General features: G+C 38.6%; 1 protein-coding gene across 3 annotated transcripts; it reads left to right on the forward strand.

Moving 5' to 3' along the window:
• The first annotated feature begins 195 nt into the window (after positions 1-195).
• Positions 196-16,560, forward strand: LOC108008536 (apical junction molecule ajm-1). Of its 3 annotated transcripts, XM_017072418.4 has the most exons (8): positions 196-416; positions 479-567; positions 10,452-10,602; positions 12,471-12,605; positions 12,662-12,852; positions 14,047-14,193; positions 14,265-14,658; positions 16,067-16,560. In XM_017072418.4, the coding sequence occupies exons 1-8, from the start codon at positions 357-359 to the stop codon at positions 16,217-16,219; spliced, it is 1,320 nt and encodes a 439-aa protein (XP_016927907.3). In that variant the 5' UTR covers positions 196-356; the 3' UTR covers positions 16,220-16,560. The 3 variants fall into 3 exon arrangements, with proteins under 3 accessions (XP_016927907.3, XP_016927899.3, XP_036678541.3); XM_017072410.4 differs by lacking the exons at positions 196-416; positions 479-567 and adding an exon at positions 2,888-3,531; XM_036822646.3 differs by lacking the exons at positions 196-416; positions 479-567 and adding an exon at positions 10,121-10,242.
• Positions 16,561-18,231: the final 1,671 nt, after the last annotated feature.

Here is an 18,231-nt window from a genome sequence, read left to right on the forward strand (position 1 = left end):
AAATAGAACCACTTTCGCTTTCTACCCGGGAAGCAATCACTTAATGTATGCACTACTCTTATCTAATAAATTACGAATTATTATAATAGCAATGAAGCTATATATATATCAACAGTGCATTAATAGCCATATAAAGTATAAGTTAATATATCTTACAATAAAAGTCAAGCAAATCCAACACAATTCCCTTTTATTTAACAGTCATCATAAGCTCATGTCAAAGCAAAATCTTCAGTCACTCCACACAACATAGTTATCCTCTTTCAGACAAGCACAATTTATATTTTCAAGGACATTGCTTGCTTCCGGAGAAGCAGGATCACATTGGATTCTAGGAAACATTCTGTCGGATTGAAATGGCACGCCTTGTATTTACGGAGAAAGATCACAATGCCTACGATCCCAAAAAGTACAAGGTAAGGGTCGATCACAGTGCATAAAATGAATAATAAACATAAAATTAAATATTTATCTATAGGTAGTACACAAGAACCATTGGAGGCAGGTGAGCCTTCTGCTGCAGCCTTCGAACAAGAAATGGTGGGAGGATCCCGATGTCATTGTTGCGTGAGTACAGAACATTCAATGCCAAAACACCAGCTGAGGTGGAAGGGGTGGTGTTTAAGCACACGTGTCAGAATCCATCGCCATCAAGTGCTTTTCGAGCTTTTTATGGCCCTACAGAGGAAAAATATAGTACTATTTATATAGTTTACTCTAAAAACTAGGTAAAATTAATAAGAATCGTCTTATTATTAAATATTTTATTCTATAATGCGTTACAAACAAACAAAAATAATACATTAGAACTGTTGTAAAAGCAACCTAAAGGCATGTTCTCCAACATTCTTAGGCAATCTGACCAAAAATATTTGTTTAATATTCATAAAATGTGTTTAAAATCTTAAAATTTAAATTGAGTTATAAAATGTAGGATCTCCAAGCTATTATTTAATGTTTATAATATAGGAATGATCTTTAAATTTTTGTTTGTGTTTATTTACTTATTTATAAACATTTGTCCATGCTTTTGCCAAAACTATACCAAATATGAGTCAATTTTTGCTGTGTAGTTAAGTTGGCCGATTCTTGGTTCGGTGACTCTGACACCGATTGGCGCCAATGCAGCCGCTGCCATTCAATTAAGATTCTTTGCCACAGCCGCGGCCATAATATTTTATTGCATCCATCAAATTGTCAGCCTTACACATAAAGTATTGCCCCACCACACCCAGAAATATTTCCATGGCAATTAAATCTGGCATGGGGAAATATTCGCACTCAATTGCATCACATCGTCTGATAAGAGCTTATATCGGCAACCCATCCTGTCCCCCAAACTTGTCCAAAAATCTTTCTGGGGTCGGGTGGGTGGTGCTAATTTCCGGGCCACGTTTAGTCACGCGATGCTAACGAAGCCTTTGATAGATGGCTCAACTTCTCGAATGCAAATGAACACCCTGGAAAGAGGGGGGACCAAGTGCAGCCATCAGCTGTCGGCGAAACTTTGCCAAGTAATTGGGGAACAGGAGTGATGGAAACGGGAAATTGGCTTGGTTATACTCACTGGGTCGTCGTAGAATTCAGTTTCGCGGGTTGCCTCCTGGGTGGGCGGTAAACTCAAGAATTGTCTGGCCTCAAGGTTAAGATCGTTGCTTGAAATGAGGGAAATTGAAACAAAAGGCTTGAATATATGTAGACAAATTAGTGTCATGGATCATCTTAAATGATACATATTTTAATGAATTTTTCTCTGAGACCATCAGAATTGCTGGTATAATAAATTTAACAAATATTCAATGAAGTATTTCTTATAAAATTAAATTCAATTGAAGAAAAGGAAGCTATTTGAGTAACACTCAGCTGCATAGCCCCACAATTTCTTTGAATATTCCTGTAATGATGTTAAAGGTGAAGAGAAGAAGAGAACACTTTCCACAACTTTTCCTAACCATGATCATACCTATCCCATGACTAAATCCCATTATTTCTTGTGACAACCCTTAATGACCTTTAAGATACGATATATTTTCATTGCTTATATTCACCAGATAATGCTGAGTGTAAAATAATTTACAATGTTGTTTTTCTTTAATATTTTTTATAATTTAATTTTCTTTATATAATATATTTAATTTTTCATTAACTGTCAACATAAACGGTATTAATCGAACCGCTTTCTCTTTTTCAAATTTCATAATTTATCAGAGTTCTTTTAAACAGTTTTTTAGCGGACACAGTCTTTTATATATCATATATATTTTTTTTCAAATTTTAAAACATTAAGATTAGGTCCTTAACAACGATTAAAGGTATCACTCAGTGACAAAAGACCGGAACTCGAAAACTTTCCAATCCCCATATTCCATAAGGAAACAATTTAGGAACAGTGTAAGGGAAAATTCATTGGGGCCCCTTCGCGCCATTAGCACTGGCATAACTCACCTTTTGTCTGGGCTGCGTATCCACAATGATGCGAGGTGCCAGGCAAGAGTCCCAAACAAACGCGAACGGGGTAACGAAAAAGCCGTTTGGAGTTGGTATGGGGAATACCATATAATCCACCGATGCAATGCCGACACTTTGCGTGTTCAATAAAAAGGAAAGCGGCAGGCGGAAAACGGTGTCAGTGCGAGGACAACGAAGAAGGAAAGTACTTAAGCGGCGCGTCACTCAATCAGAATGATATTATTTTTAATGGCGCAAAATGGATACAATAAACAGCGAGTACGGGCGCGTGGCTGCCACGCAACGGACACGCCGACGTTGCTGATCCCACCCAGAAACAGTATCCGAATCGTGTGCCATTCCATCACAGTCGTCGCAGGATGAGGACGAAGTTTTAAACGGAATCGGAAACTTAATTACATTTCAATTTGGGCCTAAACAAACTGTTCCGCATATGTCACTCACGGCCGTGAAGTCTGATGCCGCCGGGATCGGGGTGGTAAACGTGGGACTTGGGGGAACTGTTGCACTATCCGACTCCCGGGAGTGGGCTCCCCCGCCACCGGGCAAGCGATGTGCCACGGTGACTATGCTCCTGGCCCAGAGGATTGCACGCAACGCTTGCTGGTCAGTCGACGAGGAGACCTCGTTCAGTGCGAACAAGATGAACGTCTGGCAGACGCTGGAGTACCTTTCGGGGCTGAGTCTGCGGAAGAAGTACAACTACGAGGGCTTTTCGGACACCCATAATGTGCTCAGGACCCTCACGCCCTCCTGGCGGCGGGATAGCTTTGCCGAGAAGGCCAAGGCCGAGGAACTGGCTGGCGGAGCGGCTGCATCGGCGGTCAAGAAGTATCCCGAGGAACGCTCCTCGAGTGCTCCCCTTATCGCTGTCGAAGATCCGGGCTTAGGTACCAGTTTCCAGAGCAGTGATAATGTCGCCATGTGCGTTCGACCCAGGGCGAAAAGTCCAACCGGACCGCGCAGAAAGCACCGCAGCCGAAACCGGAAACGAAATACTCCCCACCTGGATCCCGAGTACGCACTGTCGCCGGAGGACCTGCAGGATCTAGTCAAGTGCAAGTAAGACTGAAATAAGATTAAGCACATACAATGTGTTCAATCAAGACTATGAAATCACAAAATTATTCAAGTTAGATTGTTTGAAGTGCTTTGTATATATAATGTTTCTGGAAGTAATTACGCAACCTACAAACAAATAATAACTAAAAAAAACTTATATTTCAAAATATTAATTAATTTTCCAAAAGCATTTTTTTTAAATAATTTTAAGAGGTGCTTTAACGACAAACTGTTTTTGAGAATTATAATAAGTGCTTTTTAAAATTAAAATAGCTGAATCCGGAAATTTTTTGAAAGACTAAGCTGCTTAGTTACCAACTTTAATCTTAATTTGACATTTTCAATAAGGGAAACTGAAACTTTCCTTAAAAATAACACCATTAATTAAAACTCAATGATACTTACAAAAATTAAAATCGCGTTCATAGTGTTTTTTAAGTGTAGCTACTTAGAAAAGCTTTTTACAAAGCTCACCAGGTTCATAAACCTGTGAGGGCTCTGATGAAAATATGTATATCCAAAGCACAAACCATTAATATGAATACATTGGCCCTTAATGAAACATTCCTTAACATTTACTTAATATTTTTTAGGATTCCAATTGCTTTTAAATACAGCCAAAATTAAAGTTTACTATAGTTTCGCATAATGGCCTTATCCAAGTGTTAGTCGCACAATTTGTGTGCGACGGCCAAACTAATATAAAAAGTAGTAGTGGAAATAGAAGTGGGAGGTTCTAGAGGATTATTCGTTGACCCTCATTCTGAAAAAAGAAAAGTTCGCCTGGGAAAATATCTAAGCTGAAGCACATACACACAGCAATTGCAAATGACTGCAGTAAAATGCACTCTGCATAAAAATCAAAGTTTTCAAATCTCAGTGAGCCACCAAAGTGATTTGTTGGGGTTCTTAGAGCACCAATCACGGTGCCGGAAAACGATGCAATTAAAGTTGGCGAAGCGGGTGAAGAACGCTTTCGCAAAAGTGGGCGGACCGGAAATAAAATGACGAGTTCCAAATGTGTGTGGCATCAGTGCTGCCCTTACTTGGCTACTACCAACATTTTAAGGTTTTAAGCCAGTAAGAAAATTATTAAGAGTGTTACAAATTTACTTACCAATTTTGGTATTTATTTCAAAAGGATACGGAATGTGCATCCCGTACTATTTTTAAAGTGATGATTATAATAAAAGTAGAGTAAGGTATACATAAATTACTTGGGGCTTGAAATCACTTTTAAATATAATTTAACCCATACATTAAAATCACTGTTAAAGTTAAGGAATCATATAAATACAAAATCCATTTCATAATCTCATGATATCTTCTGAATAAGGGCAGCACTGGCTAACATATAAGTGCCATTGGCAGCACCTCCCATCCAATGTCAAAGTCGAAATTTCGAACGGCTCGGCCACCAAAGAATGGAACCACCCAACCACCGGATGACTCCAACTCGATACAAAGTGTTTGCTCAATTTCCGCGCTCCGAGTCGATTAGAGGAAATTATTGTATGTCTCGTTGGCATGAAACACGGCCATAAAGCGAAATTGTTATCTGGTTTCATGGTAATGTGAGACTGCCCCACTGCCACCGCCGAAATCCAGGCCCCCAGATCCACTGCCCCTTTCGCAAACCCTTTTCGCCGAGGAATAGTTTGCCATTCCCTTGCGGAAAACTTCGAGTCAACGTTTCCGTGCTTAAACAAACAGACATGAAAAAACGAGATCTAACGGTGAAATAAACACCGACAGTTGTTGGCCATAAACAAGGGCTAAGGGAAAACCAGTAAGTGAAATGGCTAGATAGAAACTGGCTTACCAGTTCCCCCGACACCTACGAGGACAAACCTTCAAAACTATTTGAATTCTCATGCTCTGAATGACAATATATATTTACGAAGCTCATAACTAAGGAATGAAATAAAAATAAGTCATCATGAATTTCTGGGGACGCAGAACGTGGCAGGATTCCAGCAGAAAGTCAATCCTGCCACAGGATGTCTTTCCAATTTGATGATTTGATTTGTCACATTAAATCGGATCTAATTGTCTTTTACCACAATTACATTCTCTTATATGGTGACCCTTAACTGAAAGAAAATCAAGCGATGCGGTTAGATGGCCATTGTTGAATATATGTAGCTTTGAGCTCTGCCAAAAATATCTTTACATTTTTGGTACATTCGAAAAATGACCGTGGTGCTTGAGGGGACATAGCAAATTATATGTCTTCTGGTTCTGGTTGAACTAAAAATAACTATTGGCTTGGACTTATCCAATTTGTATCTTATTAAGTTCGGACATATCGCCTTGGGATAAACGGTGGCCTGGGAGAAGAGAACTCTGAGGGTCCTCGTAAACTGTCATTATGGAATACATTTTGGAAAAATATGCATTTATTTAAATTTATTCATATATATTCGTTTAGGTATATCAAATTGAGTGACCGATAGGCTATTTTTAATCAGAGTCTATATCTAGTTAAAGTGGTCTTTTTTCATTTTGAAAGAATCCGAACCATTTTATTAATTGGATACAAATGATTTTAAAGGATTCAAGTAAAGTGTTATAAACTTACTATTAATTTCTGATATTTTGATGGGCATTAGACCAGACCGTGTAGCTTGCTTTCTTCTCAATATTCATTACTTGATCTAAAAAATCTGCCCATAGTTATAAAATAACGTTTCTTTAATGCGAATCGACTATGGCCCTCCCAAAACCTTCCCTAATCTTACGACCCTGCTCGTTGGAAACTTGTTGACACACTACACTTTGTTAAAATATTGACATTGGTGTCATGTCATTACGCCTAGCATTAAATGCTTTAACATGCGATGGGGTAGCTCCAGAACAGGAATCAGACTCGAATACCGATTCGAATCCGGGTTCCGAATAGGGGTTCTGGTGGCAACGCCTCGATATCGTGAGATGTTTGGGCGCAAAGTGAAAGTGGGTCGGCTTACTTTCACCCACGTGCCACTCGACGCCATACACACGTGTGTGTCAACAACAAAACACGAGTAGCGACAGCCCAAGGAATCGAATCCTGAGAAAAAGGCGCCACATTCGCCGGTTGCCTTTGTCGAGTTCGGGTGAAAGTTCCGCAGGTTGCGTTCCCGCTCGAATCTTGGTGCGAGAATGAGGGACTAAAGTGAACACCTTCTGGTTCACTCACCTGCCATGGCGGGAAAATCTTCGAAAGGGAAGAGAGCCAGAAAGTCAGTGCCAATGATGAAGATCAGCATAGAAGAGGACTTCCTCATCGACTTTGTGCAGTGCACTTTGGAGCCGGAGGAGAGGTAACACCAACCAAAATTAACAAAACAATATTTGAATTGTACAAATGAAATATATAAAGTTAAAAACTAGATCGAAATAACACTGTTTTTTAAAAGAAATCAACGAGAAATTTGAAATATTCTGAAATATATTTTAACATTTTGAAATTTATTTGTAACATTAATTCTTATTTACAATTTATTTATATTAATAATTGTAAAATTGTTTGCTGTATTTGATATAATAATATTTAAAAGAGAACATTTATAGCTTTTTTACTTAGAGATATATAATTAAAATTCCAAGTTAAATGGTTCAAAAATACAAACTAAAAAGAATAATAATTTAAAGGTTTTTATAGTTAAATGCGTTGAGTTCAATATATTGGATTTCCTTAAAGTTAAAAAATTAATGTATGGTAGGGAAGATTTAAAATGAAGAGTTATTTAAAGTTTTTTATAGTATTCGTCTATAAAATCCGTAATATAAAATTATCAAAGGTTTGGCTTATAGGGCTATTCGAATCGCATTTCAATATTCCTTCGCAGCTCTCGCACTTTGGCAATTTCTCCTGCTACGTGTTGCAATTATCAATTTTAATGGCCAAAAGGCCAAAGACATAAATGTCAACTCTTCGGCAAATTTATGCACGTCCCCGGCATTAATTAGCGTTGCACACTTGCAGGAGCCCTTAGTCCTGGTCCTTACCACCGCCCCATATCCTTCGGTCGGGTTTTATAGTTCGCCATCGCAGTCGATGACAGCGAACGACAAGGGTGTAAACTAATATGGTTCCTTGCTTCGCTGCGAAAGGCCGCTAATTAAGTCATAAATGTAATCAATGGAACTTTTCTTTTGTGACACATTACGCGGAAGGCGAGAAATGGGAAAGTGGAGATCTGAAAGAAACGCAAACCTTGGTTGTAAGATAATATATACATTCAGTTTTTTAGTTCGGTTAAAGTAGGGACACAAAAATGATTTAAAAAAGAAGAAATAAATATTGGGAACCAGACTTAAACTTTTTCAAATTGATAGCCTTGTAAATTCGTACAAATATAAAGAGATCAAATAAAAGTTTATAAGAAGATTCAGAGAAACATGTTTCTTAGTTACTTTGTTTTTTAGTAAGCCCTTGGTTTCTTAAGCAACATTTTATACTAGGTAGTCCCTAATCAAAAATTCATAGATATGAAAAATATCAACATCATTATTTGCAACCCCCATTTTCCGGCGGAACATGTGTATGTTTGGCTTCTGATGTCTTCCATTAAATCTTTTATTTTAATAAAGACATGCATATGGAAGTACCCAATAAATCATTTCCACTGGCAGCACTTACAGCAGTAACATAAACCCCCACACACAAAAAAGGATAGATTTTTAATGCGTTATTGAGCTGAATAGTGCCACAAATGGCCAAAGGCAATCGGATATGCGTTAACCCACTCGGCTCTCACGCACTCCCCTGTAAAAATGGGTTAATGCCAGGGGGAATCCCAGGTGGGCGGGGCCGTAAATCAGGGCCCACCTGAACAGTCGTGACAGCTGCTGATGTCGGATGCGACCGCTGCAAATGTCACGGGACCTGCACTCGGGAAGTTTCGCGGAAGTTGCAATAAAAAGATGTGAACTATCGCAGGAACTATCACGAACGACTGGGGGTTTTCTTGTTTATGGCGAGCGGGTCATAAATCGAGGCTTGTAACTCGGGATTTTCTAGGGCACAGCGCAGACATGACAGATTGCTTTCTTACCGCAACCCCTTTGGCAACCGGAGCGTATACGTAATTTATGCATGTGGCATGTGACATCAGCCGGGTTATTGATACGACGACAACACCCATTGATGTCCTGAAATTTCATTATCAATGTCAATGCCAACAAAGGAGGGGACTTGACTTTCCTCACACCTGATTCGGATTGGAAATTGATTGAATTGAACTTTGATGACTTTGAACTATTGCCAGTTACGATTTTCGTGGAGACATCAAAGCCAACATTGTTTTATCCGTTAAAAATGTGTTTCGTTATACGAACTGAACGATTTTTGATTGAGTGCCTGCCGAGGAATAGTATTCTTGGCTGCGATCCAAAACCCGAAAAAATCCCAGTCAGGCAATCCCTATAAACTAACCCATCTAATTGTCAACTAAACGACAAGCATTAACTAGGACTGACTAATCCCCCATAGCATACCGAAAAAAAAACACATGGCACGAGTACGGGTTTATGTTTGTTAGATGAGTACACAGGTCTCATGACCTGCCTGCATTAAGTTGCTTTATAGCATGTGGAAATAAAATACCTATTTACCATATAGAACCGCAAAAAAGAAGAAAGAAGGACCATGTGAGCCATTGCTAAAAAGCCTAGCGAAAGTCTGAAAGTCTGACGAGCCAAGACTGTCTTCCCCCGCTTTGCACACCGCTCATCCATGGCTCCGGGCAGCTCAGCTCCCCTCTTCGGATGGGTTCTCTTCAGTACGGTCCCACCCTGCCCTGCATGTCTAAAATTACGCCAAATTTTGGGGGTGCTGGAAGGTGAGGTTTATATGGTTGTTGTTACTCTTGTTGGCTGGTGTGCATATCACGTGAAAAATATGAGGAAAAGTTGGGAGAACAGTGGGACAGTTTAAAGAAAACCAAAAAACCATAGAACTATCAACAATATAGCTCCAAAGATTTCAGAAAAAAGATTAGCGAAGATTTGTGGTGTTAGTTTCTGTGTTGGGTCTATCTTATTTCAAATCTTTATAATTTGCTCAGTCTTATTACATACTAATTAAAACTGTATTATAATACATAATGGCCTAAGGAATATGCTTCAGTGTTAATCGAAAAACCATTGTTACAAAGAAATGATTTTAAAATACTAAGTTTTTACAAACATGCAAGAGTTAAATTACATTATAAAAATCTCTAAAACTTTCACTACAACATTTTGTTTTAATACATTTTAGTTTACCTATGTTTTTCTTAACATTTTATTATTTATCCGCTGCTTATGAATAGAATGGCATATTAGGTAATTCTATAATCTAACTTAAAACAAAATCCAGTCCATTTAAAAGTCCTTAAATTTTACAATACAATTGAAAGAGTTATTATCCTGCTTTCGAAGTTCAACAGTTCACCACAATCTTTACCCAAGAGGAACAATGTTTTAGGGATAGTCTGGCCCATGGTATTCTAGGTGGTGTGTGGGGACGGAGAAGTTGGAGAACGACTCCTTGTCCTTGTGTTGTCGGTTTCGGGTGTTTGGCAACCAAAATAAAATACTGGCGGCAGTTGGCAAACGCAGCGAGTGAAAAGCGCTATAGTAACAGGCCGAGAATGCGACCCGACCTCATTCGTTACCAACAGTTACAAGCGCTAAAACGCCTTCAGCGGACGACCCATGTGGGATTTTCCCACCTAGGTGTGGGTGAGTGGGGGGTTTTGTTTGGGGTGGGGGAACGAAGGTTGAGCCCGTAATTAAGCGTACAATTTATTGACTTACATTTGGGACGGTCATTAACATTGACTTGTCTCCCATTTGTTCTTTTCATTATTATTGTACACTTTTCTTTGCTTCATATCTTGCTCTGCATTTTCCGCTCAATTTCCTCTGGCTTTTCTTTCTACCTTTTCCAGTTTCAATTTGCCGCGCATTAGCGCCCGCCTGGAGCGTCTGATGGGCACCAATGTGGTCAAGTTGACGGACCGCGCCTACATGAAGGAGCTCCGGGAGCGGATCGACGAGGATTACCGCAAACAACTGCTGTCCCGTATTCGCGCCCGGGAGGTAAGTCACATTTTTTTTACATAAAGGTTTCAAATCTGGGCACCCAATTAGCCCCCAGAAAATCCAGACACAAATGTGACCAATTTGTTTGGTTGGTAATTCAATTTTCGTAAAGTTTAGAAAGGGGAGAATATGAGACGAGAGTCCTAAACAAATTTGTCGCCAGGGAAAGTCACGTAGGAAAACAATTGCCGAGGGTGAGAAGGGGTTGTATTCGTTTTCTGTAAGAAATATTTCAAGAATTTTCTAATGTGTCATTTTTATACATTTTTATAAAGTTCCATTGATAGGACTTAACAATAAAATGATATCTTCTTAAGTAATACATTCCCTTAAGATTCGATTTTAGCCAATCTGAATTAGTACATTTACAAAACATTAAACGAATTCAATTCTTTTACTTGATAACGTAACTTCTATATAATCTTAAGTATTGAATCCTTGCAAAACTTATATTTAACCATTTTTCCGACCTCATAATGTTTATGACATAATATTTGAGATATTTTTTCCCTGCTTTTAATAGGATTTTATTTATAAGCTTTATTGATTCCTTCCTGGACTCCAAATTTTCCATTGCTTATTAGTATTCGGTATTTCACAGTCCAAAGGTGTTTATCTTAACCCTCCACTTGTTTATTGCCTGCGATTTTGTTTTCATGCTTACCCTTTTCAAGTTTCCCTTTTCACGGGAGCGAAAGTGTCCCAAAGTTTTTCAATGACGCCGACACCGCCTACTTATTCTCTGTTTTTTTCCGTGGGGCCAAGCCAAAGCACAAACAATTGAATCCAATGAGCCACCGACATGAAAATGGCAAATCCAAGCCGTCAAAGTAATAAAAATTAGACCAGAAACAGAGGAGGAAATTCGGGGAGGCAGATAGCAAAAGTTGCCTTTTATGTCTGTGAGACATGCGAGTCTCCAAAAACTATGAAGTACAAAGTGCTCCACTGCGGATACGGATACTTAGAGATCTGTCTGTCCGCTATGTCCTTAAATGCAATTGCAGTTTTCTGAAGTTTGAAATGATACAGGGGGCTATGGACTAAACTTTTCTGACGCTTCCGATTGCATTCCCATCAGGTGCTGCGCAATGCGGCAAAAAAACGAGAAAGATGAAAGGTGTCGAGGAGTGTTGATGGGGTTGGGAAATTGATAACTTGGATACTTCCCTAGCACCCAAAACTTCGTCTGAGCTCCAAAATATATGTAAAAACCACAAAGAGGCTTTCTACCACCCACATTCCATAACATTTGGCTTTTATGTCAACCGCAGACCAGCCGATAACGAAGTTCCAACGTTATTGTCTTTTGGACAACGGCTTGTTCTGCCATCAAAAGATTTTTATCTTTGATTTATTAGATTTTTCCTGCTGATAAAATAAAAAAAACTTCTTGACTTTTATATTTAAAAATCTTTGTAAGGCTTAATTTGTTGAATAAATATATATTTTCCTATAATTAGGTCCAAAGTAATCCAAATGTTTTGTTTGCTACCATATTTGGAAATAATCATGAGTGCCACAGAAATTGCTAAGGGCTGAATTTGTGCAGAATTTATATTGATTCACAAGAAACCAACCCAAGAAAGCGCAAAGCGATTTCTATTAAAACCGCGATTAGCTGCTTTTTAAAATATGTAAATTATTTTACAAAGAATATATAAAAGTATATAAAAGTCGACTTACAGTATTTAATCAAGGTTGTATAATATTGTTTAGTCCTAGCAAAAATATATCAAGTTCCTAAGAACTCCCAGAACTAGTAAAGAGTTTGTATTATTCTGTTGACTTTCCTTTATTCCTTTCAATTCACACTTAATTCAACCATTTTATATACATTTATTCTTTCAATTTGCTAATTGTAGTTGAAGGAAGTGGAGCGCGAGCGGATGCTGATTATCGAGGGCAAGTCAGATGTGATACCAGACGAACTGGCCGACGATCCTATATTCATGGTCAACAAAGATGCCAACATGGAGATTCAGAAGGAGCGCTCCAAGGTGGGTTTAGTTCTTAGCAAAAGCTCCATTTTAATCCGGTGTTTTTCCGTAAACAGTTGAAGACCGCTCGGGAAAAGAATGCAGAGCGTTTGAAGCAGCAGGGCGTAAAATGGGAGCGGGAAAGGCTTCAACATGCTGCCAAGGAAGCGGAACTTCTGGCCAAGAAACGCGAGCGGCAGCGCCAGCAGAAATTGTTGGTGGAACAGTACAGGACAGAGGACGCGGAAAGGGGAATGGATCTGCTGCGGTAAGTCACTTTAGCTCCGCCGCCATTTAATGCCGGTAAAATTAAAAATGAACAGAGGGAGGAACAGAAACACCGGCTGCGAATAACAATACATTATTCCACGTTGACGCTCGGCTCCTTCTGGGGAAGCTCTTTATCCCCAACAAAATGGGCCATGGAAAAAAAGCTGGCTAAGATGCATGTATTGTAAAAAGATGAACCCACTGGCTTAAACGGCCTTCGGTGGGGGTGGGAAAATGTGGGTGCTGTCAAGGAAATTACAGCCAAGCGCAGACCAAGGCTGAATGCTCTAAGTTCAACAAAGAGATTAGTTGGCTAATGAGGAAATAAAATTTTAAAAACAAAAAAGGCGGTTAAAAAAATATTAATATTTTGTATACCACCTCTACTTTCAACTTTTTAAGTAACCATTAAACGATAACGTTTTTTACTGCCTGGGAAGTATATAAATAAATGATCCTAAGTTGTAACTTTAAACTACTTAAGATTACAAATAATATTATATTTGTTTGCTTGTATTTTTTATGTTGATAAATGTCCAAGTTCAACGACTGATAAAAAAATTTATGCGTTATAATCGCTACAGTAATAGTAATACATTTTATCTGGCAGTTCTATAAACAATTAATAAATATTTATATTCTTTTAATAAAAGTCCGATATAATTATTCTTATCAGGTGATTCCCTGTAAAGCTCACCATAAACAATTTATTAATATTTATATTGTTATAATAAAAGTCCCAGTAAAGCTTACCATAAACAATTTATAAATACTTCTGCAAAATATTTTAGGAACCAACTAAGTTTTTTATGCCTAAAATAAATGTTCCCAAATAAGCATTTTATAAATATATGACGGATATTAAATATTTTAATTTTTCTTTGACATAGCAATCAATCTTTACAACTCTTATTGAGATATTTTGATAATACGCCCAAAACTAAATTATTAAATTATGAGTTTAGTTGGCTAGAGTTAGGAGTACGTTTAGACTGGTGAGCTTTACAACTTCTTTAATATCCAAACCCCTCTAAGAAAGAGTATCGCAAAATGATGATGGAAACGTTTAGTTCCCAGGACGCGTTATTAAACAACGTTCCCTTTTTTCCCCATTAATATGCATGAGTTGAATGTTTAGTGAGTTCGCTTCCGAATGGAGGCTAATGAAAGGAAAACTCTCCCACTTTTTCAGCATCGAAAACGAGGACTGGCGGGAGTGCGAAAAGAGCCTGAAGGAGTTCCTCGAACAGGAGCGTGCCAAAATGAAGGAGCGTTCGCTGCGCATCTCCCAGCCGTTCTCATCGGATCCGCAGGACATACAGAACATAGTGAGGGCCAGGTGAGGATTATCCAGACCAGTTATACCTTTGATTTTAGGAGCTACACAATCTTAGCTTGCTCTTTAATTAGGCAAAAGTTCCGCGAGACAGAGCTACGTATTCGCAACCAGCTGGAGGACAAGCTGAAGGATGTGAAACTGGCGGTCACCACCCAACAACTTACCGAACTCATCGAGGATGCCCATCGATCCAGTGGGGAGATTGTGCGAGAGCCTTCGATTGAGGACGATGAGTACCACGAGGGCGAGCCACAATCCAAGTATCTGGACGATGTCACCGACGTCTCCGAGGAGACGGTGATCAGCGAGGACGCCATCAGCCTCACTTTGGCCAAGCAGCAGTACGCCGAGGAACTGGAGGCCGAGATGGAGGACGAGTTCAACCGGGGTCTGCTCATCTCCAAGCAGCAGTACGACCAGCTGCGCTTCGAGGATGAGAAGATCGTGGCGCTAAGGAATGCCAAGGTAAGTTCGCAGGTCCTTTAAGACTTTCAGCTACATTTTAGAAAATGTAATTCCTTATCATCCATCTTTTGTTCAATTCACCGTGACAAGTGTGTGTTATTTAAATCATTTAATTTTTAAAGAAGTTTTAAAATATTTTATTACCAAATATTAAATACATTTATAAGCATTATTTATATAATTATTTATATATTATTTGCTCAATTAAATCGAACAAAAAACAAGGAAGAACGCTATAGTCGAGTACCTCGACTATCAGATACCCGTTACTCAGCTAAATGGAGATATGCAAGCAGCAAAGCGAGATTAAAATGCGCCACCTACCGGCGGTATACAGATTTAAGCGTTATGGGCGTTAGAGTGGGCGTGGCCAATTTTTTTTTGGATCAATCGATAGGTATCGACGAGACCAATACATTTCAGTTACAATTTGAAAATTGTGGGCGTCACAGGTTTTTGCGGTTTGTGGGCGTTAAAGTGGGCGTGGCAAACTTTTTTTTAAGTCAATCGATAGGTAATGACGAGACGAATACATTTCAGTTAAAATTTTTTATCTAGCATAAAAATTGTGGGCGTCACAGGTTTTCGCGGTTTGTGGGCGTTAAAGTGGGCGTGGCAAACTTTTTTTTAGGTCAATCGACAGGTATTGATGAGAACATTACATTTCAGTTAAAATTTTTATTCTAGCATCAAAACTGTAGGAGCCACAGTTTTGGGCGGTTTGTGGGCGTTAGAGTGGGCGTGGCAGTCTACTGAAACAAACTTGCGCTGCGTAAGAAGCTCAGGAATCTGCACGCCAAATCTCAATAGCCTAGCTCTCATAGTTTCCGAGATCTCAGCGTTCATCCGGACAGACGGACAGACGGACAGACGGACAGACGGACATGGCTAGATCGACTCGGCTAGTGATCCTGATCAAGAATATATATACTTTATGGGGTCGGAAACGCTTCCTTCTGCCTGTTACATACTTTCCGACGAATCTAGTATACCCTTTTACTCTACGAGTAACGGGTATAACAAACGCAAAAAATGAAAATAATTATAAAGTTCCTGAGAACATCTTTTTTTAAAATATTTCCTATTAACTTTTGTGCTTTAAAGTAATTTTTTTTTCAGTATTCAGTATTCAGTATTTCAAATGTCTATAAATATTTAAAAATAAATGTGTTAATACGAAGAATATGTTATAAAATAAAAGATATTCTGTTATAGATTCTGTCAAAATCAAAAGCTAGTTCGTTTTAATGTTGCATGTCAGTCTATAGTTATCCCACTTTCATTTATTAAAGTGATTTTCGAACTTCTTGTTCTATCTTCTTCGTTTCTTCAATTTTAAAAATCTAAAATAATAAAATGATGTTAATTATAGTGTAACCAATTTTGCATTCATTAACCCCTCTTTCAGGACATTCGCGAGTTGTATCAACTGGCCGAGGAGATCATCATGGGTGAGGTCTTCGAGGAAGCGCCAGAGGAGTGCGAGGAGGAGGACGTAGGCGAGGAGCACGAACTCGACATCTCCTCAGACCACGAAGCCCATGATCCAGCCAAACCCTAAAAACCCGAGGATGGACCAATTTCAATGTTCTGTGGGCGGCGGGAGGCCGTTTTTCCTGCTGCACCACTTTTCGCCAGTTTTACAAAGTTTGGCCAAATATTTGGTTTTCCCACTGGAAGCCAAAATATTTCACCAAATTCTGCAAAAATCAGTCAGGATGGGGGCCACAGTTTGTTAATCATCGAATGAGGAAAAGCGGAGCCCAAAAACGTCAGCGCCACTGTCACTCAATCTCAGCGCTTAGGTTGATAACTGTCAATAGGGTTTAATTAAAGCTGTAACGACGTGATAGTGCCCGCATGGAAATAATACTAATAAAGGCCGAAAAATCCAAAAACAAACGCATGAGTCAATTGCACATCTGACTTGACGACCGACAAGTATGCTACAAATATTTGCCCAGTGAAACGAATGAGCGTGCCGGAAACATATGCGGGCGGAATGGTGTTCTGAAAATCGATTTAGAAAAACCAAATCGCAAAAATACAGAGAAAACTTTAATTGTAAAATTTTAAGAGTAAAATATTGACTCAAAGTTTTCTAAAGTACATACAATTTTCAAGTAAGTAATAAAGGACATAATTCTTTGCCGCAAAAATTTTGTTTAAGCATAACTTAAAAAATGAGTTTTATCCGCGAAATACTTTTTCAGAACACATATCCTAGCGTAATTATAAGATATTCAAAAGATATTTAAATTTGAAATTAAAAAAGTTTTTAAGAGATAAATGTTCAAGTCAAGAGTGTTGTAATGAAATATTGCTTACTTTTTAAACAAAACTTAAAATATGTGATTTCTTGACGAAAGTGTTTTTTAGAACACGAACCACAAATCTCAGCGTAATTAGCTGATTTGATTAGCTAATTTGTTTATCAATTGGTCTGGCACGTTGGCGCACATGCCGAGATTGCACATGGCAAAAGAGAAGGGCGTGACGCATTCGGATGAATCGATGTCCATTGAAAGGGTGGATGACATGACATCAGGCCCACCCGATGCAACATAAGTCGCACAAGCCGATTACCACGTACTGAAATGTCCCAGAGAGAAATAAGGCCGTCTAAAAATAGCCAGGTCTTGGCCAAAAATATGACTTTTGCTTTATATCAGGAAGCCCCCGCCCTGTATCACTTTCCTCTGCCCTTGAGCACTAAAACTTTTCAGCGGGCTATTATTGGTTTTCTTAGGGTAAGTGTCATCTTCGGTTGCCCCCGGCGATTTGGCAAGAAACCCCTATATATGCTTATTTTCCTGTGCCGCCTTTTAGGCCAAAACAACACACACATACCGTCAAAACAATAACGAAAACATCGAGGAATCGTTTGAATTGTCCTCCATTACTAACAGCAATTTCACTCTAAAGTGTCATCTTTTCCAGGCCTGAGGGCTACAACGGTTGTTGACACCCGACTGGATATCCTGACCCCTCGATTCTGAGATTGCACTACTGCGTAGGATTTTTTGTTGGTCTGGAAAGGTGTTTAAAAGTCAGACAATTTAAATTCTGGCTGAAATGGAAAAATTTGGTTTAACATAAATATAACCTTAAAATTAAATATTTGGTTCATCGTTTATGATGAATTGGAAAGCTATAACTTGTCAAATTCAAATGAAATAAATTTTTGGAGATCCAGACAAAGTTAATTATAAATTATTTGAGAAAATCATGGGTTATTTTTCTAACAAGGTATTATAAAATCATTTACCAGTAGTCACAATTTTAATTATAAGGTATAATCCTATTAAAAATTGTAGCTTTGAGCTTTGATTCCTTTTTCCTGTAATCACAACTGCGCCATTTGTAATTGTTATCACCGTGACCCAAATAAAAAAGCCCAACTAAAATTACTAACTATGTCTAACAGTCCTATCATAACCATCATCAATGTATAAATAGAGCTATGGTGTAATTCAAAAACCCATTGATATGGTAATGTAAATGTTCTGGAAAGTGTGATGTTTGTAAACCTACTACTTTCTTTGAATTCTAGTTAGTTCCGTAGAACGCTTT

Source organism: Drosophila suzukii, chromosome 2L (genome assembly GCF_043229965.1).
Source record: "Drosophila suzukii chromosome 2L, CBGP_Dsuzu_IsoJpt1.0, whole genome shotgun sequence".
In the NCBI taxonomy this organism is placed as follows: domain Eukaryota; kingdom Metazoa; phylum Arthropoda; class Insecta; order Diptera; family Drosophilidae; genus Drosophila; species Drosophila suzukii.

Excerpts from the sequence above, each read along its gene's own strand:
- LOC108008536 (XM_017072410.4), top strand. The coding sequence starts at position 2,903 with ATGTCACTCACGGCCGTGAAGTCTGATGCCGCCGGGATCGGGGTGGTA. Across the intron at positions 14,194-14,264 it reads CAGAACATAGTGAGGGCCAG|GCAAAAGTTCCGCGAGACAG; the intron begins GTGAGGATTATC and ends CTCTTTAATTAG. Across the intron at positions 14,659-16,066 it reads TGGCGCTAAGGAATGCCAAG|GACATTCGCGAGTTGTATCA; the intron begins GTAAGTTCGCAG and ends CCCCTCTTTCAG.